General features: G+C 53.5%; 1 protein-coding gene across 7 annotated transcripts in view; it reads left to right on the plus strand.

Moving 5' to 3' along the window:
• MGAT5B (alpha-1,6-mannosylglycoprotein 6-beta-N-acetylglucosaminyltransferase B) overlaps positions 1-26878 on the plus strand; it is an 80617-nt gene that overhangs the window by 17806 nt on the left and 35933 nt on the right. For 6 of the 7 annotated variants that reach the window (XM_077968851.1, XM_077968850.1, XM_077968852.1 and 3 more), the window contains 5 exon segments: positions 15828-15943; positions 16576-16649; positions 17522-17692; positions 18437-18601; positions 19278-19447. In XM_077968851.1, the coding sequence (XP_077824977.1) occupies positions 15828-15943; positions 16576-16649; positions 17522-17692; positions 18437-18601; positions 19278-19447 (696 nt within the window). 7 annotated transcript variants of the gene reach the window in all.

Consider the following 26878-nt stretch of genomic DNA (forward strand, 5'->3'; position numbering starts at 1 on the left):
CTTCCAGAAAACTCTCAGGTGCCTGCACTTGGATTCCCCACTTAGAAATTTCCTGTGGCTTAAAAAAACACCTCCACTGTTCTTCCTCAGCCCTTTTGGAAGCTTCTGGGCTGCCGCCTTCCACTCGTGGCTGGTGTGTCCTCAGGGAAAGTAAATTTGTGATTTTAGCCTAGGAAAACATAATTAGGGAGGCAGATTTGCTGCAAATGGCATCGTATTATGTGTCCTAAAGCCAAATAGTAATGATCTTTGAATTTTCCATAAGGCCATAAAACCACCGAAATTTGAGGCTGTCTGGATTGAGAAGATCAGTCTGTATTTGTTGAATGACTAGTGTGTGCAGAGTCTGGGCTGGAGATTTGAGAGCAAGTGGAGGGCACAAAAGAGATGGAATTCCACTGCATGCCCGGTGCCCAGCCTGGCCAGTGGCTGCTGGGAGTGGCGCAGACTTGGGCGGCCTTGGGCTCTGCGAGCCTCAGGTTCTTCAAGTGTGTTAGAGATGATGCTGATGGGAGGCCTGGGCCCTGTGCTCGGCACTCAGAAGAATAGCTTGTCTCCTTTCCTTTCCTTGTACTGTTAGGGTCTAGAGAAGGGGGTGACCCAGCCACGCTGTGGGAGGCTTAGAATCACCAAGTCCCCATAGCACAGGGGGAGTTTGGGATAGTCTTGAAGGAGGGACATTTTGACTGGGGAGACAGCCAGTGCTCTGGACAGAGGGAAGGAGCAGATGACCCTGCAGACCCAGACGTGGCTGAGCCCGAGGGAGGCAGACCAGGGAGGAGGGGCTACCTGGGAGCACTGTGGCTGGAGGACCTGGTGAGTGAGGGGCAGTGGTGGGCTTGAACCCTGAACTTTGATGGCTCTAAAAACCACCTTCAGGCCAGGTGTGGTGGCTCATGCCTGTAATCCCAGCACTTTGGGAGGCCGAGGTGGGCGGATCACCTGAGGTCGGAAGTTCAAGACCAGCCTGAACAACATGGAGAAACCCTGTCTCTACTAAAAATACAAAATTAGCCAGGCGTGGTGGCAGATGCCTGTAATCCCAGCTACTCAGGAGGCTGAGGCAGGAGAATCGCTTGAAGCCGAGAGGCAGAGGCTGCAGTGAGCCAAGATCGCACCATTGCACTCCAGCCTGGGTGACAGAGTGAGAGTCTGTCTCGCAAAACAAAACAAACAAACAAACAAAAAAACCCACCTTTGTCCTCTAGACTCCTCAGTTTGTATCTTAAGCTGGGGCTGATGCCGCTGCTCTCAGAATAGGCACCTGCCGACCCACCTGGGTGTCCTGGGAATGCTCAGACTTGGGGTCTCCTGGTTACACCCAAGACCCCCTTCTCCCCCAGCCCCCATCTCAGGCTGTATCAGCACCATTATTGCCATGGCTTGGATGCTGACCTTACAGTCACTCCTGACTCTTCTCTCCCATACACTCACCCTGTCCCTCAGCAAATTCTCCCACCTTCAGAATACACCGTAGAAGCCCACCTCTTCTCACCCCGCCAACTGACCCCAACCAGCTATTCCCAACTCAGCAGCCACCGGGATCTTTCTTTCCCTCTCTCCCTCCCTTAGTTCCTTTCTTTCTTTTTTCTTTTCTTTTTTTCTTTTTTTTAACAGAATCTTGCTCTGTTGCCCAGGCTGGGGTGCAGTGGCACGATCTAGACTCACTGTACCCTCTGCCTCCAGGGTTCAAGCAATTCTCCCGCCTCAGCCTCCCAAGTAGCTGGGATTACAGGTGTGCACCACCACGCTTGGCTAATTTTTTTGTATTTGTAGTAGAGATGGGATTTCGCCATATTGCCCAGGCTGGTCTCGAACTCCTGATCTCATGTGATCTGCCTGCCTTGGCCTCCCAAAGTGCTGGGATTACAGGTGTGAGCCACCATGTCTGGCCCAGTGGGGTCTTTCTAAGTCATCAATAAGACCAGGTCCCTCCTCTACTCCCAGCTCCCTCATGGCCCCCAGCTCACTCAGGTAAGAGCCCAGGTCCTTCCAGTGGCCGCACTGTGCCTGGCCCCATGTCCCTGTGGCTCCTCCTGCTGGTTCTGCCACTGTCCCTGGAACACAGTGATCTCAGGCTTTGCTTCCCCAGGCAGGTGGTAATGACACCGCACGCAGCCCAACCCCAGCTCTGTCCTTTTAACAGGGGGAGTGCATGTGTGCATGGGTGTATTTATGTATTCATTTTTTGTTTAGGACAGCGGAGTCCTCTCTGCTCTCACTTGGGGAGGGGCCTCCCCAGCCTCGGGGGGGCTCTGGATGGGGCCAAGGAAGAGCTGAAGCAGAAGAAAGCAGTGCAAATGCAAGCCAGGCTGGATGCTGGGGTGGGGGCTCCACGTCCCGTGTGGTGTGTGTGAAAGAGACAGAGGCGGACACAGAGACACGGCGACAGAGAGGATCCGTCTCCCTGGCTCCGGCGCTCATGTTTCCAGCCGTGTGCACTCAGGTCTCCCGGTATGCGTGTCTGTAGGCACCTGTGTACGTGAGTCTCTGTGTTTTAAAAAGGAAAGTGATCAGTTTCATAGTAAAATAACAGCCCCAGCAAGCACCCTAGTCAGCAGCGGGGAGATCAATACCCCCGTTAATTGAATGCAACTCTCATAAATCAGGAGAGGAAGTCAGAATTAAACCTCCTTCCGGAGGTGGCCTGGAGAGCTCGTTCTCAGGGTAAGCAGACTGGACCAGAATCAGTGGTAACCTTGTGGGGCCGGGAGGAAGGGGCTGAGTCTCAGGGGCCTCTTTGGGGGACCAGCCTGAAGGGAGTTGAGGATTGGGGCCTGCGAGGAAATAGTGACCTGCCACTGGCCACCTGCGGAGCCAGAGTTCCCCGCTGGCCCCAGCCTGTTGCCCTAGGCCTCAGGTGGTGGAGGGAACAGAGCATCTGGGTCTGGCATGTGGCCTGCAGTGTTGGCTGCCTCTTTGGTCCCCTGGGGCAGTGCCTGGAGGCTGGCTGCACGGGGTCGGCCTTGGGAAGAAGGGTGGACAGTGACCAGAGGCCTCGCTTGGCATTCTTTCACTTTCCGAGTAAGAAACGATGGTTTTGGTGGAATGCCTGGGGCTTAGTGGGTGTGCAGAGAATATACTGAGGCCCAGGTCTCCCATGCCAGGTGCATTGAGCTGTTTTGCAGATGCAGTGAGGAGATGCAAGGCTGGTGCAGGGCAGTATCAGTCCTGGGAGTTTGCCGTCTGACCTTGGGAAAGCCGCTGTATCTGTCAGACGTCCTGGGACCTTGGGACCCAGGCAGGCTCTTGAGGTCACAGTGCCCATGGGAGGTGACTGAGCCCACGGGAGGTCACTGTGATGGGTTTGGGCCCACCAAGGGGCGGCTCCAGCAGGCAGGGAGGGGAGAGCTCTCAGGGAACACACCTGATAGCCTGGGAAGTCACCGTTCCCTCTCCCCATCCCCGCCCAGAGCTGTCTGCAAACCCCTCTGGTCTCAGAAGCTGTCTCGGGCCACCATGGGTACCTTCACTGGGATAGAGGCGTGTGGTTGGCAGGTCAGGGGCCTCTTTCAGCCAGTGCCACCCAAGGGCAGCCCTCGACCCCCAGGGGCATGTTCTGGATTCCAACGGACTTTGCTGCAGAGCTAGCTGAAGTAATAATTATTAATCATCATAATAATTAATGATGATAATTAATGACAATAGTAAATAATAATAACAGCCACCCTCTATTGGGCACTTCTGAACTTTGAATGTCACCAGCAGCTTGGTGAGGAGGATCCCGTCTAGGTCTGAGCCAGGCCTGTGCAGTTGGCACAGCCCCGCGGTGCTGAGAGCTGGACCAACCACGTGACAGCCACGTTTACTGGGGATGGGATGTCAAAAAGTCCCAAGTTCCCAGTGCAGTCCCTGCCGGGCTGGGAGGGAGGTGGGATCCTTCAGGCTGCAAGTATGTCCTGTTGGCCCTGAGGGCTTCCTGATCGTGATGAATGTCTCCAGCTTTTCTGTTGAAGGCAGGGTGGGACCAGAGACCTTCTCTCCCCTCTTATTGGCTGTGCTGTGGGTTAGGATTCCTTCCTTCCTTCCTTCCTTCCTTCCTTCCTTCCTTCCTTCCTTGCTTCCTTCCTTCCTTCCTTCCTTGCTTCCTTCCTTCCTTCCTTCCTTCCTTCCTTCCTTCCTTCCTTCCTTCTATCCCTCCTCCCTCCCTCCCTCCCTCCCTCCCTCCCTCTCTCCCTCCTTCCCTCCTTCCCTCCTTCCCTCCTTCCCTCCTTCCCTCCTTCCTTCCTTCCTTCCTTCCCTCCTTCCTTCCTTCCTTCCTTCCTTCCTTCCTTCCTTCCTTCCTTCCTTCCTTCCTTCCTTCCTTCCTTCTATCCCTCCTCCCTCCCTCCCTCCCTCTCTCCCTCCTTCCCTCCTTCCCTCCTTCCCTCTTTCCCTCTTTCCTTCCTTCCTTCCTTCCTTCCTTCCTTCCTTCCTTCCTTCCTTCCTTCCTTCCTTCCTTTTCTGGAGACAGGGTCTCCCTCTGTCACCCAGGCTGGAGTGCAGTGGTAAATCTCAGCTCACTGCAACCTCCGCCTTCTGGGTTCAAGCGATGCTCCTGCCTCAGCCTCCGGAGTAGCTAGGATTACAGGCACCTGCAACCACCCCTAGCTAATTTTTTGTATTTTTAGTAGAATCGGTGTTTTACCATGTTTCCCAGGGTGGTCTCAAACTCCTGAGCTCAGGCAATCTGCCCACCTCGGCCTCCCAAAGTGCCGAGATTACAGGTGTGAGCCACTGCGCCTGGCCCTGGGGATTAGGATTTCAACATAGAAATTTTGTGGGGACACAGACATGGTTCATAGCAGCAGGCAAGACAAGCGCCTTCTATTGCTTACTCCTTCGCATAGCTCTCCCAGGGCTCCCTTTGACAGACAAGGGAGCCGAGGCTCAGAGAGGCTCGTGGGTCCAGGACATGCAGCACAGGGCCAGCCTGGTGGCCTGGCTGGCTCCAAAGTTCTCGGTGCTTCGAACACAGGTTGTTCCTCTTCTAAGCCCTCTGTGGCCCTGATAGGCCTTGAGGAGGGCAGGAGGCTTCCTGGAGTGTGTCCCCTGACCCCACTGAATAAGAAAAAGCCAGCACAGCAAGGCAGGTGTGGTATCAGGGCCAGGAGGTGGGAAGTCTCTTTTTGAGACGGTGTCTTGCTCTGTTGCCCAGCCTGGAGTGCAGTGGCTCAATCACGGCTCACTGAAGTCTCAACCTTCTGGGCTCAAGCAATCCTCCCACCTCAGCCTCCAGAGTAGCTGGGACCACAGGCATGTGCCACCACACCTGGCTAATTTCTGTATTTTTAGGGGAGATCGGGTTTCACCATATTGGCCAGGCTGGTCTCGAACACCTGACCTCAGATGATCCACCTGCCCCAGCCTCCCAAAGTGCTGGGATTACAGGTGTGAGCCACCATGCTTGACCAGGTAGGAAGCCTTTAGAAGGAAGCTCCAGGACTGTGATGGGCCAGTGGCCTTTGCCCCCCAGTGAAGCCCCAAGTGCCGGGCAAGAAGGAAACTGGCAGACCCTGTGTGGAGAACAGAAGGTGACCTTAGTTTGGTCCTAGGGCTCCAGATGCAGGGCACTGGCACAGAACATCTGGGGTCCCCAAGGCCAGCCTGAGGTCCAGTGATTTGCTAGGAGGACTCAGAACTCAGCACAGCCATGATCCTCACAGTGACAGCTTATTCCTGTGAAAGGATATGGATGAAAATCAGCCAAGGGGAGCGGCGCACGGACGGGGCAGGGCCCTGGAGATCTGCATGGAGTACCGGTGTCCCTTTCCCAGTGGAGCTATGACAACGCTTGCTCTCCCAGCTATGATATGGGACAACACGCGTGGGTGTTGCCAGCCTTGGTGTCCAGCGATGTTATGGGGGCTCAGTCTCAGAGGCATGACTGACCACTCAGGGGCTGATCTCAGTCTCTGGCCCTTCCAGAGGTCAAGCTGAGGTGGCGTGGCCCAAGGCCCCCACCGTCAGTCACAAGGAAGCACAGACTGTCGGGGGTGGCCCAAGGCCCCACATAAACAGGGACACTTTTATCAGGGGGCACTCCAAGGGCTGAGGGGTGAGCTCCCGGGAGCGGATCCAGGGCAGGCCCTTCTTTCGGATGTGTGGGTGTGGACATCCTGGAGCTGCCCAGCTCACCTGTTACTGCACGCACAGTATGGGTTCTTGGGTACCTGCGTGTTCTTCCCTCTTGCCCTTGAGTGGCTCAGTGATACCCTGTGATGCGCCCCAGGGTCACCCCACACAGACACACCCTAGATTGCTCTCCCCTCTGCCCCCTCTCCCTGATAACCCCCCTCAGGGTGTCCTTGAGGCTGGGCCTGCGTTTGGTTCATCTGTTTGGTTCCTCTGTGCCTAGAGCCCAGCACCGAGCAGGCACGTGGTAAATATGTGTGTATGCACGTGGATGATGGGACCTCCTCTGGGGACACCGCTCCTGAGCTCTCCAGCCTCCCCTCTCCCTGACTCTCACAGGCCAGGTCTTCACTGTTCACGTTCATGCTGCTCTGCCGGAAGCCGCTGGTTCAAGCTCACCTGGGTTAACAGCCTTCCTCTCTTAAAATGCGTGTAACGAAGGCATAAAAGAAAAGAAAGGAAAATGTACTATAAGCAGGACCAAAGGGCTCAGGGGCATCTGCACCAGCTGGAGAAAGACTGGGTGCACTTGGTGGTGGGAGTAAGGCCCAGTGGATTGTCCCCTGTCCCCCCTGCCGGGGTAGATAGAATTCAAGGTTCGTACCCTGGTCATGGATTCTACAGGGTTAGGGTGGTTGTTGCCTGGGAAACTCCTTCTGCCAGAGCAGCTTCAGCCTCGCCTCCTGCAGGGCCTTTTGCTCAGTTTTGGCCTTGATCCTGATGTCCTGCCCCCACCCTGTGCATGGACCCCTTCCAGGTGAAATGGTGCATTCCTGCCTGTCTCAGAGCCCCCCTGTTGGCACCACCTTCCTGGGGTGTAAGAGGTGGAAAATGGATTTTCTTCCGGCAACCCAGCGTGTCTCAGGGCAGCCTTTTCCGATTGATTGAAGACAGTGTTCCATTTGTGGCTCTAGGCTGCTTCCTTTGCTGAAGACCAAGGCCTGGAGGCCCCTTGTAAGCTTGTAGGCACTGCAGTTGTGTCCAGGCATTCATTAGGGCCACCTGGCTCCCTGTTCTCCACCAGGAACGTTGTCTCCAGCTGTCCCTCTCCAGCCATGTTGCCTGTTCAGCAGCCTTCTGTGCTGGGCGGGGTGAGCTTTGGGGCTAGGCTGCTTGGTTGGACTGATTTTCTCATTTAATAACTGTGCGACCCTAAGCAAGTCACTCAGCCTTGCTGTGCCTTGGTTTCCTTCCTGATCTGTCCGATGGGGGCATTAAGAGGGACCAGGATGTTGTCATGGGCATTAGACAAGATCAGAGTATAGAAAGAGCTGGACAAGTGAGTGCTCAATACCTGTTGGCTATGTAACTGTCATTATTGTTAGTGGAATGGTTTTCTTGTGTCCTCCTAAAAGTCTAAAAGAAGTCTTGCCTCCCTGGGCGGCCTTATGACGTCCATAGAAAAGATTTTAGGCTGGGCACGGTGGCTCATGCCTGTAATCCCAGCACTTTGGGAGGCCGAGGCAGGTGGATCATGAGGTCAGGAGTTCAAGACCAGCCTGGCCAAGAAGGTGAAACCCCATCTCTACTAAAAATACAAAAATTAGTTGGGCACAGTGGTGGGCACCTATAATCCCAGCTACTCAGGAGGCTGAGACAGGGAATTCCTTGAACCGGGGAGGTGGAGATTGCAGTCAGCTGATATTGTGATAGTGCACTCCAGCCTGGGCGACAGAGTGAGACTCTGTCTCAAAAAAAAAAAAAAAAAAAGATTTTAAATGGCATTGGTTTCCTAGGGCTGCTGTAACAAAGAAGCACAAACTGATTGTATTAAACCACCTGTCCCTAACACCCTGGCATAGACTGGTACTGCTCCATGGCCTGTTAGGAACCTGGCTGCACAGCAGGAAGTGGGCAGCAGGCAAGCAAGTGAGGCTTCATCCATATTTACAGCCGCTCCTCATCACTCCCATTACCGCTTGAGCTCCGCCTCCTGTCAGATCAGCGGTGAGATTAGATTCTCATAGGCTTGAAAACCCTATTGTGAACCATCCATGTGAGGGATCTAGGTTGCCTGCTTCTGATGAAAATCTAATGCCTGATTATCTGTCATAGTCTCCCATCACCCCCAAATGGGACCATCTAGTTGCAGGAAAATGAGCTCAGGGTTCCCACTGATTCTACATGGTGGTGAGTTGTATAATTATTTCATAATAATAGAAATAAAATGCACAATCAATGTAATGCACTTGAATCATCCTGAAACCACCCCCACTGCCCCTCTCCCTGGGTCTATGGAAAAATTGTCTTCCAAGAAACTGGTCCTGGGTACTAAAAATGTTGGAGACCACTGGATTAAACAATAAAAATTGATTGTCTCACTGCTCTGGAGGCCGGAAGTCTGAGATCAAGGCATCAGCAGGCAGTGCTAGGGAAGGATCTGTTCCAGGCCCTGCTCCTGGCTTCTGGTTGTTCCTTGACTGATGGGAGCACAATTCGAGTCTTCACATGGTGTTCTCTCTGTATGTGAGTTTCAGACCAAATTTCCCCTTTTGATAAAAACACCAGTCATATTGGTCACTCCAATATGGGGGATAGGGCTGCAACATATGAATTTGAAGGAGGGGGGAACATCGTTTAACCCAGTGCAAAAATTGTATTTTATAATATATGAAAATCACATATTAAAATGTTTTTTTTGATCTACAAGGGTTTTTTTGCCCCCCCGATTTTTAAAGAAATTCAAACATTTCGAGGGTCCCTAAAATCAACGTGGGCCCTGGCCTGTACCTCCTGGCCCTGGTGGAGAAGTCAGTGCTTGTGCTGCCTACCCCATGGTGACAACACCAAGGCCCTGGGTTCCCCACACGGTGACAACACCAAGGCCCTGGGTTCCCCACACGGTGACAACACCAAGGCCCTGGGTTCCCCACACGGTGACAACACCAAGGCCCTGGATTCCCTACACGGTGACAACACCAAGTCCCTGGGTTCCCCAGACCACATTGGCTGAAGGCCATTGGCCACCGTCCTCCCAGTCCAGCCCCTCTTTTTCTTTTCCAACCAGGCATTTCCCAGGCCATAGATCTGTTGTGGTTTGAGGCTTTATGACATCTACTTTTGTTGTCACTTTTAGAAAAACCTCTCAGGGAGAGAAGCCTCATCGTGTATGATTTGAAAATAGAAAGGGCTGTGCAAATGCTAAGTCCAGTATAATAATAGTGATGCCAAGTAATTCTGTTTTGAACAAGTTGAACTTGTTAAATCAGACAGATGCCATCTGCACTATTTAAAGCCTGTGCTGGCGATAGGTTTTACGCAGACACGCTTGTCGTAGGAAAATTGCTGAATCCCCCAGAAAGTAAAGTGCTTTGCTTTGTATTTGGGCGTATGATGCTTCCTCTCAGGAATGGGATGGCTGCTGTCCCTGGGGAGCAAAAGCATATCAAGCATGTATTGAGCATCTCCTGTATGCTGAGTACTTTACATTTGGCCTCACAGCTAATCCTCACAATAACTCTGTTACTCAGATTTCACAGGAGTTAAAGCCTGAGTTCAGAGAGGTTAAGTAACTTGCCTAAGGCCACACAAATGTGAAATGCAGCAAGGATTTGAACCCAGGATGTCTGACTTCCGGGGTTTCACTCTTTCCAATACATCTCTGGATAATGTGGAGAGTCACTGACCCAGGGCTTGAAACTCAAGGGCATCCCTTGATTTCTTTCTTTCCTATGAGAGCGGCAGGTGAATTAAAGCTTGGCCTTCAGCAATAGGGACATGGTTGGCAAAAAGAACTTCCTGACAGCAGGAGCATCCAGGAGAACCTAGGCTCTCTCTCTCTCTTTTTTTTTTATTTTAACAAAGTCTTGTTCTGTCACCCAGGCTGGTGTGCAGCGGTGCGATCACAGCTCGCTGCAGCCTTGACCTCATGGGCTCAAACGATCCTCCTGCCTCAATCTGAGTAGCTGGGACCACAGGCGCACACCACCATGCCCAGCTAATTTTTAAAATTATTTATAGAGATAGTATATCACTCTGTTGCTCAGGCTGGTCTCGAACTCCTGGGTTCAAGTGATCCTCCTGCCTTGCCCTGCCAAAGTACTGGGACTACAGGCGTAAGCCTCTGGGCCTGGGCCTGGACTCTCTTTTGTGATGGATTAAAAACCATTTCCCCTCAATTCTGCAGATGGTGATTATCGTAGTTTCCTAGGGTTGCCATAAAAAATGACCACAAACCAGATGCCTTAAACCAACAGAAATTTACTCTTTCCCAGTTCTGGAGACAGAAGTCTGAAATTAGGGTGTCGGCAGGGCTGTATTCCTTCCAAAGCTCAAGGGGAGACCCCTTCCTGCCCCTTCCTGGCTGCTCCTGGTGGACGCTGGCAGTGCCTGGCCTTCTTTGTCCTGCAGATGCATCACTCCACTCTCTGCCTCCTTCGTCACATGGCCTTCTCCCCTGGGTGTCTGCACGTGGCCTTCTTAGAAAGACCCCAGTCATTGGACTTAGGGCCAGCCTGATCCGATATGAACTCACCTGAACTAATTACATCTGCAAAGACCCTATTCCCAAGTAAGACCTCTTGCTTGCTTGCTTGCTTGCTTGCTTTTTTTTTTTTTTTTTTTTTTTTTGAGACGGAGTCTCGCTCTGTCGCCCAGGCTGGAGTGCAGTGGCGCCATCTGGGCTCACTGCAAGCTCCGCCTCCGGGTTCACACCATTCTCCTGTCTCAGCCTCCCGAGTAGCTGGGACCACAGGCACCCGCCACCTCGCCCGGCTAGTTTTTTGTATTTTTTAGTAGAGACGGGGTTTCACCGTGTTAGCCAGGATGGTCTCGATCTCCTGACCTCGTGATCTGCCCGTCTCAGCCTCCCAAAGTGCTGGGATTACAGGCTTGAGCCATCGCGCTCGGCCAAGTACACTAATATTAAAGGTAGAACTTGATGGAGTTTTACATATAGACAGATACTGAGATTAGGTTACATAGAATATTTCTAGTACACAATATTTCCTGTGTTCCTTCAACGGAAGTCATTCTTAGCCCCTAAACCTAATTTCTACCCTGGCTTCTATCAGCATTACTTTTGCCTGTTCTTGAACATCATATAAATGGAGTCACAGAGTACGTTATCTTTTTTATTTTATTATTTTTTTTTAGACAAAGTCTTGCTCTGTCACCAGGCTGGAGTGCAGTGACACGATCTCGGCTCACTGCAACCTCCGCCTCCTGGGTTCAAGTGATTCTCCTGCCTCAGCCTCTTGAGTAGCTGGAATTACAGGGACACACCATCACACCCGGCTAATTTTTTGTTTTTGTATTTTTAGTAGAGACGGGGTTTCACCATGTTGGCCAGGCTGGTCTCAAACTCCTGACCTCAGGTGATCTGCCTGCCTCGGCCTCCGAGTGGGATTACAGGCGTGAGCCACTGTGCCCAGCCCATAATCTTTTTTATTTGGCTTATCATGCTCAGCATTGTGACTCTGAGATTCATCTATGTCATTGCACATAGCAGTAACTTCATTTTTACAAAAATTTTTTATGTCCATAGGTTATTGGGGAACAGGTGGTATTTGGTTACATGAGTAAGTTCTTTAGTGATGATTTGTGAGATTTTGGTGCACCCATCACCTGAGCAGTATACACTGCACACTATGTGTAGTCTTTTATCCCTCACATAAGGCCACATTCTGAAGTTCCAGCTGGGCATGAATTTTGGAGACACTCTTCAGCCTACAGTGATGGAGCCCTGAGCACGGGGCCCACACTGGGCAGTGCCCGGCTCCACACAGGAAAACTGAGTCTCTGTCCTCGAGGACTCAGGACTCCGTTCGGGGTTTCAGGCTGGCCACTCACAACCACACCACAGCGGGGCAGGAGATTCAGAAAGTGATCTGGCTCTTGCAGCACAGATGGAGAGGAGCCTTGCTCCAAGGAGAGGTGCCTCCAGGAGGGGCTGAAATGGGTTGAGGTCCGTTCCAAAGTCTCTAGTTGACCTGGCAGGACCCCCGGCTTGTCTTGACATAGGTTGTTTGTGCCCTGGGGTCTCTGGTTAGAAGGTAGGACAGGCGCCCAGTTTTTCTCCACCTTGCGTGCCTCCTGTCATGATGGGAGCCCTAGAGCCCGGCCTTAGCTGCCCTTGCTGGTCTCCAACCCTGACCCTGCAACAGTGGAGGTTTCCCTGCCTCTGCACTCTGTCCTTGAAATATTCATTCCAGGCCGGGTATGGTGGCTCACACCTGTAATCCCAGCACTTTCAGAGAACGAAGCGGGAGGATCACTTGAGCCCAGGAGTTGGAGAACGGCCTGGGCAACATATTTTCTACAGAAAATTTTTTTTAAAATTAGCTGGACGTGGTGGCTCATCCATATGGTCCCAACAACTTGGGAAACTGACTTTGGATGATCGCTTGAGCCCGGGAGGTTGAGGCTGCAGGTGATCTCGCCACTGCACTCCAGCTTCTGTCCAGGGTGGCAGAGTAAGAGCCCTTCTCTCTCTGCCTCTCTCTCTCTGTATATAAAAAAATATTCATTCCTGTCAAAGGAGCGTCCATCCTGCCCCTGTAGGTCAGCATGGAAAGCAGCTCCACGATCTTCATCTGGACTGATTTCAGAGCCCAGCAGACATCAAATCAGCATGTTTCTTCTTGGGGTGAACCCAGGCATTCTCGGTGGGAGCACATCACTGCCCAAAGGGCGAACACTGGTTCTTGAAACAAGCATAGTAGCGGTAAGAACGTGTAAGAAATTTCCTAGATGGGCCATAATGAGAAAAGGTTGATGTGTCCTGGTCTAACCCAAGTCCCTGTGGCTGCTGCTTCAGCCACATCAATATCAGTGCTGATCACGAATGCAAACAGTGCCGATGTCGCACAGGTGCCGCTGGCCACGCACTTCACAGCTCTCTCTTCATTCAGGCCTCACGATGGTAGCTGCCCTTATTTCTTAAAAGACGAGACTGGTGAACACAGAGAGGCTCAGTGACCTGCCCAGGGTCACACAGCTCATAGGGGGCTGAGCTTCTCTCGTCTCCTTGTGTGGTACTGGTAATGGTAATGAACCTTGATGCGTTTTGGACGGATGAAAAATACTCCTACTTCCTTCTGCCTGAAGACTTTTTGAGCAAACGAAGCAGGTGGCTTTTAAGTCTCTTCTCTTTCTTCTTTGCAATCTCACAGAAGACTGTCGTGCATTCAACTTTGTGCTCCAAAAAGCCATGTCCAAGCCCTGGTCCCCAGGACCTGTGACTGTAACCTTATTTGGATAGAAGGTCTTTGCAGATGTAGTCAAATTAAGAGGAGGTGCTACTGGATTTGGATGGGCCCCGGTTCCATGGCTGGTGTTCTTATAAAGAGAGGAAGGTGGACACAGACACACACAGGGGAGAAGGCCGTGTGAAGGCGGAGGTGGAGGTCGGGGTGAAGTAGCCACAGACTGAGGAACACTGAGGACTGCTGCTACCTCCGGAAGTTGGGAGGGAGGCCTGGGGGAGACTCCTGCAGAGTCGGAAGGCACTGGCCGTGCTGCCGCCTTGCTGTCTGCCTTCCAACCTCCAGAGCTGCCAGAGGAGAAATGGGTGTGGTTTTAAGCCACCTGGTTTGTGGAGATTATTTCAGTTGCCTAAGGAAACTAACACAAAAGTGGTGGCATTTTTTATTTTAAGAGTTTTATGTTTGTTTGTTTTTGTCAAAATTTGCCTTGGGCACTGAACTAAAGAGTGAGAGGACAGACCGGATTGTGTGTACGTGTGTGCGTGTGTGTGTGCGTGTGTACATGCGTGTGTGCAAGAGTGTGCGTCTGTGTGTGCATGTGTGTGCGTGTGTCCATGTGTGCGTGGGTGCGTGTGTGCATGTGTCTTTGCGCATGTGTGCATGTGTCTACTGGGGTGTGTATACGTGTGCACGTGTGTGTGCATGTGTATGTGTGTGTGCATGCATGTGTGCACGTGTGTGCATGCATGTGTGCGTGCATGTGTGCACGCATGTGTGTGTGTGCATGTGTGAGTGCCTTGTGCATGTGTGTGTGCATGTGTGAGTGTGTGCGTGTGTGCATATGTGTGTTGTGTATGCATGTGTGTACATAAGGGGCTCATTCCCCATTCCTGTCATCTGCCTTTTGTCCCCTCCACTTCTGTGTCTGCTTTGCCCCTACCTGTCATCCTGACTAGTCCTCTGACGTGTATGGGGCTACTGCCCTTTCTTTCTTTAGGAAAGGTGGAGGTGGGAGAGGAGGATGGCTGCAGAGGGCGGGTGGCCATTGAGGGTTTCTGTTATGCCTTCTCTAGTGGGCAGCTCACCAGGCTCAGAAGATGAGGAGAGGTGGGGTTTGCAGACCCGAGCGGAGCCCAGGTTGGAAAAATCCTTCATTGAATTCCTGTTATGTGCAACCATAAAGACCAGTACCTTGTATAGGGATAAACGGAGCTTAAACAGGGCCGGCAAAGCCACGGGGTGAGGTGAGAATCAAAGGAAACCGAATTAATATGTTTAAAAAAAGGCAAGCAGCTTCCTGGAAAAAGACCCCCAGGGCTATCTTTGTGTGAGAAGATCTGCCAGCCGAGGGGAATCCATCTCAATAGAAGTTTGCAATGAGATGAGTACGACATATGACGGCTAATAAATGTCCCTGAGAGCTGAGTAGTAATCAACACAGGAAATAAATTCTCCAAAAATAGAAGCAACACTGGTATCGATGGTGAGGTGGAGGGCTGTGGTGGTGGCAGTCACCTCCTTTAAGATCCTGGGAAGGATTTGTTCTCAGGAAGCCAGTGATAATTTACCGGAGTTTTAATACCTGGCAAGTTCCCAGGCTTCTGTGGGTGGAATTCATTTTGGCACAATACGGCCTCTTGGGAGGAAATAGAGAGACAGACTGGGAGAGGCCTGGCTGTGCCTGGGAAAAGGCCTCTGTCACTTGTGTGGTCCCTGGACAGAACCTAGCCAGGCTCCTGAATGGAATTCCTCTGCCTGTTTCAGCCCCATGTGTTGCCCTTCAGCACACATGCAGTAATGCACAGGCATGCCTGCCACGTGCAGATAGGGTCACATGTGCAGATAGGGTCACATGTGCAGTCGTGGGCACACGTGCAGTTGTGGGCACACATGCAAATGTGATCACATGTGCAGTTGTGGGTATGTGTGCAGTTATGGGTATGTGTGCAGTTGTGGGTATGTGTGCAGTTGTGGGCACACGTGCTGTTGTGGGCACATGTGCATATGTGGGGACATGCGCAGATGTGGGGACATGCGCAGATGTGGGCACATGTGCATATGTGGGGACATGCGCAGATGTGGGGACGTGCGCAGATGTGGGGACATGCGCAGATGTGGGGACATGTGCAGATGTGGGGACATGTGCAGATGTGGCACCTGTACAGTTGTGGGCACATGAAGATATGTTCCCTGACTGCTCAGGGAAGGTGGATGTGAGGCCTGGGGCCGAGGGGCGGGGATGTCCAGTAGTAAGGGCCTCTCTGCAGATATGATAACACATGCAGTTGTGGGCACATGTGCAGTTGTGGGCACACATGAAGTCATGACCAACATGTGCAGATATGGGCTTTCCTAGATGTCTGTAACGTGTGTACTGACTGGGGTAGGCTGCCAGCTCCATCTTCTCACCCGATCCACTCCCCACCATTTGGTCTGCTTGGGGTTAGGGTTTGGGAGCCTGGGGCGTTGCAGAGCCTGCCAGCTTTGCCCGTGGGCCTACTGGCAGGGCCCTCCTGGGAAGGTCATCTTGGCCGGTTCTGTGGCTCACCTCCGACTTCTCCCACTTAGGATGCCCCCTGGGGCCGGCCTCATGGAGCGGATCCAGGCTATTGCCCAGAACGTCTCCGACATCGCTGTGAAGGTGGACCAGATCCTGCGCCACAGCCTGCTCCTGCACAGCAAGGGTGGGTGCCAGGGGGCGAGGGTGCCCTCTACCCCAGGGAGCCAATGAACTGGGTGCTGGGCGGGCCCTGGAAGGGTGGGACACCTGAGGTGTGGCTGACTTCTCTTCACAGCAGCTCTCCTGGGTCTTCGGGGCCCCAGTTTAGGCTTTCAGGAGGAGGACTGGGGGTTCACTCCCCCCGACCTGGCAGGAGGGCACTGAGGACAGAGAGGATCCCTGGAATCCCAGCCTCTGGGGTCCACAGTTCCAGAAGTGAGGCCACCTGGGGAAGGGTCCCCGGGCGGCCCCCTCCAGTCCCTGTGATGTGAGGAGCAGCGAGCTGGGGGCTGCAAACCTCATTTCTGTCTCCTCAGAAAACACTGGGTACGCTTTCGGTGGGTGCATGAGGTCTGCCCATCCAGGCGGCTGCTGGGTAGCTGTTCGCACCAGCTCCTCACTGCTCCTGAACCTCCTGAGGAGGCTGCGGGCAGCCCAGGCCCAGGATGACCTTGTGCGTGGGTTGTGCTGCTGGTGAGCTTTAAGGTGGGAAAGTCTGGCAGCAGTTTGTGTGGGAAGCTGCCTCCTGCACCCAGGCCTCCCTCCCTGGGCTCCTCCTTGGACCCAGGCCTTCAGCAAGGTGACCTCTCCCTACAGTGTCAGAAGGCCGGCGGGACCAGTGTGAGGCGCCCAGTGACCCCAAGTTCCCTGACTGCTCAGGGAAGGTGGAGGTGAGGCCTGGGGCTGGGGGCGGGGATGTTCACTAGCTAGGGCCTCTCTGTCCAGCCCCGCCCCTAACCTAGGCACAAGCTGGCAGAGGCCAACCTCAAGGAAACGGCTTCTCTGCTCAGTGCATCCACTCCACCCATCAACCCAAATCCCCCAGGAGGAGTCGCCCTCAGGTGTCGGTGCTTTCTCACAGCAAATGATTAAATCTCCGAGTGTCACCGCCAGCAGCCAGAGTCCCCCAGAGACTCAGAGGAGTGGCCCTGGACACCCTGTCCCCGCTCTTCCTGGCCCAGCCAAGAGCTGGACACAGAGTCTTCCTGCCCCATCTCTGGGGCCACCGCTGGCTGCGTGAAGTCTCCCCTGTAGGAGCTGTCCACAGCCATGAAGCCAGCGCCCCGCTGGTTCTGAATGCCCTAAGGGGTGGGCAGTGGAGCCGCAGACCCCTTCCTCGGTGACCATCTGGGATCACTGCAGGTGGATCCTGCCTGGGCTCCAGCCCTGGCCACCTTGGAGGCTGCTGCCTGACCTTGGCCTCTAGCCCAATAGTGCTCTGGTAGTGGGGAGACAGGGACCAAAGGGAGAGTGAGACAGCCAGGACTCCTGGCTCTTTGCCCCAGACCTTTGAGCCAGCGTTCTCTCCCAGTCCCTCCTCTTTCCAGACATGAGGGCTGGTGAACCTGCCCCTGCCATCTCTGGGGTCCTTCGGGCAGGTCCTTGTTCAGTCTCTTCTCTGCCCTGTCCCCTGTTGTATCAGTAGGGTGGGCCGCATGGGCCCCATCCTTGACCTCAGGGCCCCTGGGGTGCATGTGCAGGGGAGCCCCCGAGGGTTGGTGGGGCTGGCGCAGCCCCCTGCCCAACCTGGCCCTCTCTGCAGTGGATGCGTGCCCGCTGGACCTCCGACCCCTGCTACGCCTTCTTCGGGGTGGACGGCACCGAATGCTCCTTCCTCATCTACCTCAGTGAGGTCGAGTGGTTCTGCCCCCCGCTGCCCTGGAGGAACCAGACGGCTGCCCAGAGGGCACCCAAGCCCCTCCCCAAAGTCCAGGTGGGCCTGGGAGGTGGGTGGGCTGGTGAGGGGCCAGCATGGCTGGACATCCTCAGGGACAGTGGGCAGAAACCTCTGCCCTGGGGGAATGAGACTGAGCGGCTGTGCCAGGTGTGCGGGCGAGTCCCAGCCCACCCTGCCGGGCAGACAGGAGGCCAGCCTGCCAGGGTCTGTCTGCCTTCTTTGAGATGCCACCAAGCTGGGCCTCTTTGCAGAGCAGGTGGGGGCCTGGAGGTGCCCCCTTAATGGACTAGAATAGTAGTAATAGCAGCTGTCACTTATTGAGGGCTTTCTGTGTCCAGACGCTTTATTTGCACTTAAAGTTCCCAGCCATCTTCGTGCAATCATATTTGACAGACGATGCATCTGAGGTTTACCGTTGAATTAATGGGCTTGAGGTGCACAGTTGCTGTGGTGGCCACATCTGTCCCCTGCCATCAGAGTTCTGGCTGTGATCACCACCCACTGCCTCCCTGCTGTGGCTGGGATCCCAGGAACTGCTGTGGTTGGCTACCTCCCTGGAAGGGTTGGGTGCCGGTGGTTAGAGCTGGGCTGGGGAGAGTGTGTTGATGGGGAGGGCAGGACTCCCTAGTTTTGGGGCTGATGAGCCCTTTACAAAGTGTGAGAGAAGCTGGAGCAGGCCCTAGCCTCATGGGAGGGTGCCAGCCCCTGTCCCCAGGCCAGCAGGAATGATGGTGGCTACAGGTCGAGGGGCAGAGAGAACTGAGGTCTGGACCCCTCCAGGCAGTTTTCCGAAGCAACCTGTCTCACCTCCTGGACCTGATGGGCAGCGGGAAGGAGTCCCTGATCTTCATGAAGAAGCGGACCAAGAGGCTCACAGCCCAGTGGGCGCTGGCTGCCCAGCGCCTGGCGCAGAAGCTGGGGGCCACCCGGAGGGACCAGAAGCAGGTGCGTGGCCCCTGCCCCCTCATGTGCAGGAGTTGAGAAAGCTCAGGGCCCCCACTTCCAAGTGGGCATGGAATAGGTCTTCAAACAAGCTGTAGTGGGCTTCTGAATTTGATCAGAGGGAGCGAGGGGTGGAAATGGCAGAGTCAGGATAGAAGTCTGTGGTGGTGGCCCCTGGCCCTTTTCAAGGTTGGGACCGAATGACAAGCCCCCAAGGGGTCCTGCATTCTGTGTACATCTGGTTCATGTCAGGCAGAAAAGTCATGGTATTGGCCTGGAAATTTGGGAATATTCTGGGGAGCTTTGTTAGCTCATCCCTCCCTTCTTCCTTCCCTCCCTCTCTTCCTCCCTCCACCCAGTAGATATTTACATGACTGTCACATTGCCCTTTTATTTCTTTCAGAGCCCTTATCATTTCATGAAATTATCTCTTGTCTGTGTTCACTGTTGTCTACCTCTTCAATCTGGAACATAAGCTCCATGAGGGCAAGCACGCGACTATCTTGTTCACCCGTGTCCCCAGTGCCCGATCTGGTCACTCTGGTGCCAGAAAGCACCTGCTGGGGCCCGGCCTGGAGACAGGGTCTGCTGCCAGCTGGTCTCCTGGCCGGTGCCCCTGGGGAGCGGGGCTGAGAGCTGCTGCTCCTCCCTGCTCACCCTCTGTGTTGCACCAACCCAGATCCTGGTCCACATCGGCTTCCTGACGGAGGAGTCCGGGGACGTGTTCAGCCCTCGGGTCCTGAAGGGCGGGCCCCTGGGGGAGATGGTGCAGTGGGCAGACATTCTGGCTGCGCTCTATGTCCTGGGCCATGGCCTGCGGGTCACAGTCTCCCTGAAGGAGTTGCAGAGGTGAGTGCTGGGGAAAGCCACTGGCGTCAAGTGGGGCAGGGAGGGGATGAAGGGGAACCCCTCCCCTCCCTCCCGGGGGCCGTGGGAGCCCCTGCTCCGCCTGCAGGTCCCACGGCCCTGAGGCCCTGAGACCCTGGGAGGCGTCCTGGTGTTCTGCGAGACATCGCCCGCAATTCCCCTCCTTCTGCCTGGTCTTGGGGGATGTAGCCGGGAAGTGTGTTTGCATAGCTCTGTCTGGCCAGGGCCTGGCTCCTTCTCTGGTGTTTCTGCTTGGGGACTGACACGTATTGGCTTGTGGAGTTGAGCCACGTCTGCACGCCAATTGAGCCCCTCTGCCTGCCATTCTGGAAGGCTTGGTTTCTCTTCTGGAACTGGGCTCCTTCTTGGGTCTACTTTAGGGTCTGGAGACCAGTAAGAGGTGGAGGGTGAAGGGAGTGGGCGGGTGGTGCCTATCCCTTATCCAGTGCTGGGCTTTTCAGGGTCCCTCAGATGCTGTGGGAGGTGGAAGGGCAGTGATTAGAGGCTCCCCTGGGTGCTTGAGGGTAGGATGGGGTGAGGCTGAGAGTGTGGGGATACCAAGGGGGTAAGAGTGTGTGATTGGGTTTATTTTTAACCACTGTTTCTGTGGGATATAGGAATACAGAAGATTTTTCTCTCTTTATTAATATTTATTATATGATATTTGATGCACACAAAGTCTATTTAAAGTATGTTGTGAAACACAAGAGTCAAATCACCTCCCATGTGTGACCATCCACTTAAGATCATTATGTCACCAACGACTCTGTGTCTGGTGTCCGCTGATCTCTCTGCCTCCTCCCCAGACGAAGCCTTAACTTGAACTTTGTGTATATTATTCCTTTGCTTTTTTTTTTTTTTTAAATGGAGTTTCTCTCTTGTCACCCAGGCTGGAGTGCAGTGGCGCAATCTCGGCTCACTGCAACTTCCACCTCCCAGGTTCAAGAGATTCTTCTGCCTCAGCCTCTTGAGTTTGCTGGGATTACAGGCGTGCGCCACCACGCCGGGCTAATTTTTGTATTTTTAATAGAGACGGGGTTTCGCCATGTTGGCCAGGGCTGATCTCCAACTCCTGACCTCAGATGATCCACCTGCTTTGGCCTCCGAAAGTGCTGGAATTATAGGCGTGAGCTACTGCGCCCAGCTTCTGCTATACATATATTTTTAAATCTTATTTATTTTAAAATAGAGATGGGTTTTCGCCATGTTGCCCGGGCTGCTCTCAAACTCCTGGGCTCACGTGATCTGCCTGCCTCAGCCTCCCAAAGTGCTGGGATTACAGGCACGAGCCACGTGCCCGGCCTACTCTGCTATCTAACATAGAACTTATTCCTTCTATCTATCTATATGTTTGTACCCATTAACCAAACCAACCTCTCTTTATCCCCGCTCCTCACCACATTTGATGAGATTATTCCTCAAGGTCTTCCTTAAAGACCCCAGAATTGTTTGCATGTGAATCAACTTTTCTTCATTAGCCCATTAACTTCTACTCAGGTGGTTTTCAAGTGGTTTCCTTGTGTGTCTCCCCAGAGCCTCCCCAGAGCCTCTTGCTGGTCTAATTAGCCCTCTCTCCACTAATGCTGACGCTCTGTAGTGTTGGAGAGCAGAGGATGCTGATGAGGACAGAGCCATGGCAATCTTAGGTCACTAGGGCCCAGCAAAGCACCAATCTTGGGCAGCTCCTTAGTTTCTACACTTCTTCCCTGCAACTCAGAGTTTGCCAGTAACTCAGGAAGAACGTCCGTGACTCTGATCAGAGGGAGGAGTCTGGGCCAGTTGTTTTGAGTAGTGGGAGAAGGAGGCTGGGTCTGGATTGTGTTGCTTAGGAGTCTGCTAAATGACCCAGTGCTTTGAAGGTTTTCATCCCCATCGCCTGAAATTCACAGCGCTGGAGTCATCCTTTTAAGTGAATGCATTCAATGGATAGGCTCAGTAAAGATGAAAAAGTGTCTCCAGAGAGGAACAGCACATGTAAGTGAGGCTATGGGGCAGAAGCAGGTTGATGCCAGAGACTAAAGAGGCAGCTGTGCGCTTGTGGCTGTGTTGAGAAGCACCGTCCAGGTCAAGGGTGGGCTCTAGGGGAGGAAATCCCCACCTTGAAATAGCAGGTCCAGGAGCTTCAAGGAACCTGGCTGGGAGCTGTCCCCAAGTGCTAGTGCTGAACCCACAGAGGGACTCCCAGTGCTGGGAGAGGGAAACAGCACATCCCTCACTCTGGCTCTCACCCTGGTGACACCTTGTTGTCAGATCCAGCTGTTCGCACTGTGCAGGCCACTTTAGAGCCAAGGTGTGGGGCCCCCTCGCTTGCCTGCACCCACTGCTGCACACTAAACTATGTCCACCCCCGGCTCCCTCTGAACAGAGGGCCTGGAAGAGGCATCGAGGCTGTCTGTGGAACAGAGCGCTGCAGAGGCAGTTAACATTTGCAGATTATGGAAAGAGGTGATTTTTCCCTGGCCTGGAAGCTTCCTACAGGGAAGTCAGAAGGGGCGGGGCTGAGGAGGAGGGAGAAGAGAAGGGACCTGGGTTGGGGGAAGCTAAAAAGGTCTTGAGCAACTTGTGAGTGGCACAGCCAGTGACTGTGGCTGACCATGAGTCAGACCTTCCTCAGCAGAACAGCTAACAAGGGTCTAGTGGCCCTTGATGCCTGGGTCACCAGAGACCCCAGGACGTAGTGGGAAGAATTCTGGTGAATGGGAAGAATTCTCAAGGAATGAGAAGGTGTCTCCTCTGCATTCATGACAGCCCAACGCCACCCATATCATCTTTCTGTAAGAAAGGCAGATATCTGATGAGTCTCCTTGAGAGGTGGGAATGGAACTCAATTGTTCTGCATCTCAGCCCATGCTGGGTTTCTGCTCTCTCGCCTTACCCTGAGCTCTTACTTTCCCAGAGCTCTGCATCCTCTTCTGGTCTCTCCCCTGGGCCCAGCACTGAGCCTGTGGTCAGGACAGTTGCCAACACCCATCTCAGGGCCAGAGCAGGGACAACGGGGGTGGCTGCACTTGGGAGGCCCTGAAAGTGAGGCCCTGGTAAAAAGTGACAAGATCAGGAAATGCCCTTTACTTTACTATTGATTGTACTTTACTGCCTTGTTCTTTACTATTCATATGCCCTCAGACATGCACACAGAGACCCACATGCACACACACATGTGAACACCCATTCACATGCATGCACACGTGTGTATACACTCATGCAACCTCTGCATGCACCCATGCATACACGTGCATATCCACCAGATGTGTGCACATACATGTATACTCACCCACTCACATGCACACTCATGGACACATACTCATAGCCTCTGCACCCACACGTGCACACCCACACATGCACACCTACTCACACACCTGAATATGCACACACTCCACATACACACGTGCAAATGCACGCTCCTGCATGTGCAGCCATGATACACCTATACAGACACACATGCACAGTCTCTTGCACACACATGCACAGTCTCTTGCACACACATGCACATCCACAGCCCACAGGAATCAGTGTTTTTTACCAAGCAAGGCTCCATTTCCTCTCAGGCTCTTGCAGATCTGAAGGAGCTCCAGGGAGAGGTTGCCCCATCTCTGGTTTGCAGTTTGTTAAATGGGCAGGACCAGGACTGTGCTTAGATGCCCTGGCCCTTGGTCCCCTGTGGGGTGAATGAACGGTCTTGCTCAGACAGGGCAGAATGGTGTAAACAGCTCAGCTACCTCAGGGGATCTTCTTAGGAAGGTGATTTCTAAATCTGCTACCAAATGCAATTTAAAAACAACTAAAAGAATAAAAATAAAAACCAAACCACCCTCCCCAGGAGAATTCCCCAGTTATGCCTACAAAATTTACAGCATCAGCTGTGGTTGGAATACGTTCAGGGTGGGGGTTCTTAACCCTGGCTGCAGCAAACCACCTGAAGCACTTTAGAAACTTACCAGTGTTTGGGCCCCAGTCTAGGCATCTCTGACTTCATTCATCTGGGGTGGGGGCCCAGGTAACAAGTTTAAGCTCCCAGTGATTCTAATGGGCACCAAAGGTTGCAAATTGGAAAAGCTTGAGGCTGTGGCTTTTCTAAGCCCCTCAGCCCAGTACACAGTCTGGGTGGCGGTGGGGCTGGGACATTGTAGAATGCATGGCTTCTTCAAAAGGCCTCGTCTGTGTCCCCAGTGCAGTCCTGGAGGATGGGATTGGGGCCCCAGGCTCAGAGCTCTAGAAGAGATGTAGAAAGAATGGGAGGATTCATCCTGAGTCCTCCTCTGCACTCCTGAGAACACCCAGGATACCCTTGGTTGCTGGAGTGTGGCCTAGTTGGGGGGTCGGGCCACAGAGGCACCCCGTGGAGGTGGCCCAGATGGTGGGGCCTCTGGCATCCTGCCCAGAGCATCAGGTGGGAACCTGCTGGCCTGAAATGCACTTTGTGCCACGCCCTTTCTTGGATGTACTTTCTTCCTTCTTCCTTTGTAAAGTGGGGGCATTGCATTGGTCCCCACAGTTGGCGAGGTCAGTGACAGATGTAAGGCCAGGGTGGAGGTACAGCTGTGAGCTCCCAGGCACATTCCCTGCCGGGGCCTCTCTGATACATAAACGCAGGCCTTTCCTCACAGCGGAGATGTCAGTGCAGCTTGAGATATGAATGAGCCTCCTAGAGCTGCCGTAACAATGGAGCACGCGCTGCAGGGCTCACACAGCAGGAGTGAATGAACTGAATCCTGGCGCTGGAGCATGCTGCAGGTCCAAGAGCAGGGTTTTGGCAGGGCTGGGGCGTCCTGAGGCTGCGAGGGAATCTCTGCCCCAGGCCTCTCTCTGGGCTCCTGGTGGTTTCCTGGTGAGGAACTTGGTGACCCTTGTCCTGCAGCTACATCTCTACAATCATCTCTGCCTTTGCCTGGTGGCCTCCCTGTGAGCGTGTCTGTGTCCAGATGTCCCCTCCCTATAAGGACCTATTGCATTAGGGCCCACCCTCATGCCCTCATGTTAACTCCATTACCTCCGTAAGGACCCCAACTCCAAATAAAGTCATAGCCTGAAGAATTGGGGGTTAGGACTTCAATATATCAATGTGGGGGGTGGGGGACACAATGTCAACCCATAGTAAGATGGCAACCATTGTAGCCTGGATGGGGTGCTGGGCAGAGTTCTCACCGAGTAACCGCGAGCCCTTCAGGGAGAGGCAGAAGCACGCGGGGCCTCACCTCTCAGCCCCGGGAGCCGTTCTGTGGGAGCAGCACCAGTTTAATTTGAAAACAGGTCAACCGGATGTGAAGGTAATCTGAATTCCGAGTGTCTCAGCTTGGCTACTGCGACAGAAACGTCTCCCTTGGCTGGCGAAATGACCCGCATGGGAGGCGGCAGGACAAAGACGCAGCTTGTACATTTGTTGTAGTTTATTCACAGATGTTCATGGCAGATGTCCTGGCCACTGACGGAGCAACAAGGCTGGACGGATGAGCCCGCCCTGCTCCGCTCCTCGGATTTCGGTGTTTCAATTAACCTGCTCACTGGAGTGACATTTGGGACAATGTGCAGGATCCATATCTGCCTTTGCTGCTGCAAGATGCTTCCGGGGTGAGGGAGTTGGCACGAGGGAGCCATGCGCTCTGTGATGAGATTGCAGTGAGGTGATGTCAGCCAGTCCCCGCCTGCGCCCCGCCGTGCATGGAGGGAAGGAGAAGTCAAACCTGAGCGTCTGCCCGGCCGCTGCATCCTGAGACGGCCTCGTGCATGCGCAGGTCCAGGGTGGGCATTTTAAAGTTAAGCCTTTCCCTTCCTGCTTTCCCAGAATCAGCTGTGCTCATCAATTTTATTTGCATAATTTCAAGCATCATTAATAGTACATGGCATGAGGAAAAATTACTGAGCTCTTCCTCCATCCATGAGTGAAATTGGGTTTAGTAGAAAATTAGTTGACTTAACTGGCAAATGATGAAAGCTTAAGAGGAGAATGTTTAAATAAGGAGGACTAGGAGAGACAACTCCTGGCTGTCAAGCATGCAGCCAGGCTGGAAATCTGCCTCCTGCCTGGGGCCCGGTGCCCAAAGGAAAGGCTGGGGAGGGTCCCCAGAGAATGACGAAGGTGGAGACTCCATCTGCTTCCTCCGGCACAGTTCACGGTGACCAGCTGAGGCAGGTCTTAGGGTTGGAACCCAGAGATAGATCTGGATATGACTGGCACAGACTGGTCTGAGCCAATGCAAACTGGGCCCAGCTGCTGGAAACCAGCTTGAGCGGACCAGAACCAGGCTGAACTGGGCAGCTCAAACCAGCTCCAGGGCGGAGGATGCTGCCCTTCTCTGAGGGGAGAGGAGAAAAGCACTGGGTTTGGGGCACACATGTTGAAACAGAGGTGCCCCATGGAGGCCACCGGGTGATGGGCCCAGGGGAGGTGTGGCATGGAGATGGAGTCTTGGCCATTGAGCGTTGTTGAACACAGTGTGGATGAAGTTGCCAAGGGATGGGAAAACAGGCTTGAGGGGCACAGACTTGGGAAATATCAACACAGAAAGGCCTCTTACAGGCAAAGGAGACTGAGGAGTAGCCAAGAGCAAGCGAGATGTGGTCATGGGTGACCATGAGAAGATGCTTCTAGAAGGATGATGTGGCCAGCAACACATTGCTCATTGAGAAACCAAGTAAGAAGGAGACTGAAAAATGTCCGAAGAATTTGGTCACATGGGGCTGGGTGGGGCAGCTCACTCCTGTAATCCCAGCACTTTGGGAGGTCATGGCAGGAGGATTGCTTGATACCAGGAGTTCGAGACCAGCCTTGGCAAGATAGTGAGACCTGGTCTTTACCAAAAACAAAAAAATTAGCCAGGTGCGCCAGTGGTCCCAGCTACTCAGGCGACTGAGGCAGGAGGATCACTTGAGCCTGGGAGGTCGAGGCTACAGTCAGCCATGATCGTGCTACTGCACTCCAGCTTGGGTGACAAAGCAAGACTCTGTCTCCAAAAAAAAAGAAGAAGAAGAAGAAGAAATAAAGAAGGAAGGAAGGAAGGAAAGAAAGAAAGAGAATTTGGCCACATAGATGTCATTGCTCACCTTGGAAAGAGCATTGTGGTGCAGTCGTGGGGAACAAAGGTTCAAAGCACACCATGATGGAAGGTGTGCTTGTTTATTTTTCAAGATAAGAGAGTGCACTCATGTTTAAATGTGGATGTGAAGGAGCCAGAACAGTAGGGAGGTTGTGGACACAGGAGGGAGAGAGTATCGCTGGCAGTGGCTTCAGGGGAGGGTCCCAGGAGGAGGGACAGGGACAGCTCTTCTGCCCTGAGGTGAGAGAAGGAGCAGAGACCAGGGTATGATGTAAATGCAGCGGGCTGGGGGGCCCGGGCTGGGGCAGGGAATCGGGCGCTCCCCTCTGATGGTTTCTGTTTTATCTTTGATGCGGGAGGGGAGGGCATTTCCCATGAGCCA

Source organism: Macaca mulatta, chromosome 16 (assembly GCF_049350105.2).
Source record: "Macaca mulatta isolate MMU2019108-1 chromosome 16, T2T-MMU8v2.0, whole genome shotgun sequence".
Lineage (NCBI taxonomy): Eukaryota > Metazoa > Chordata > Mammalia > Primates > Cercopithecidae > Macaca > Macaca mulatta.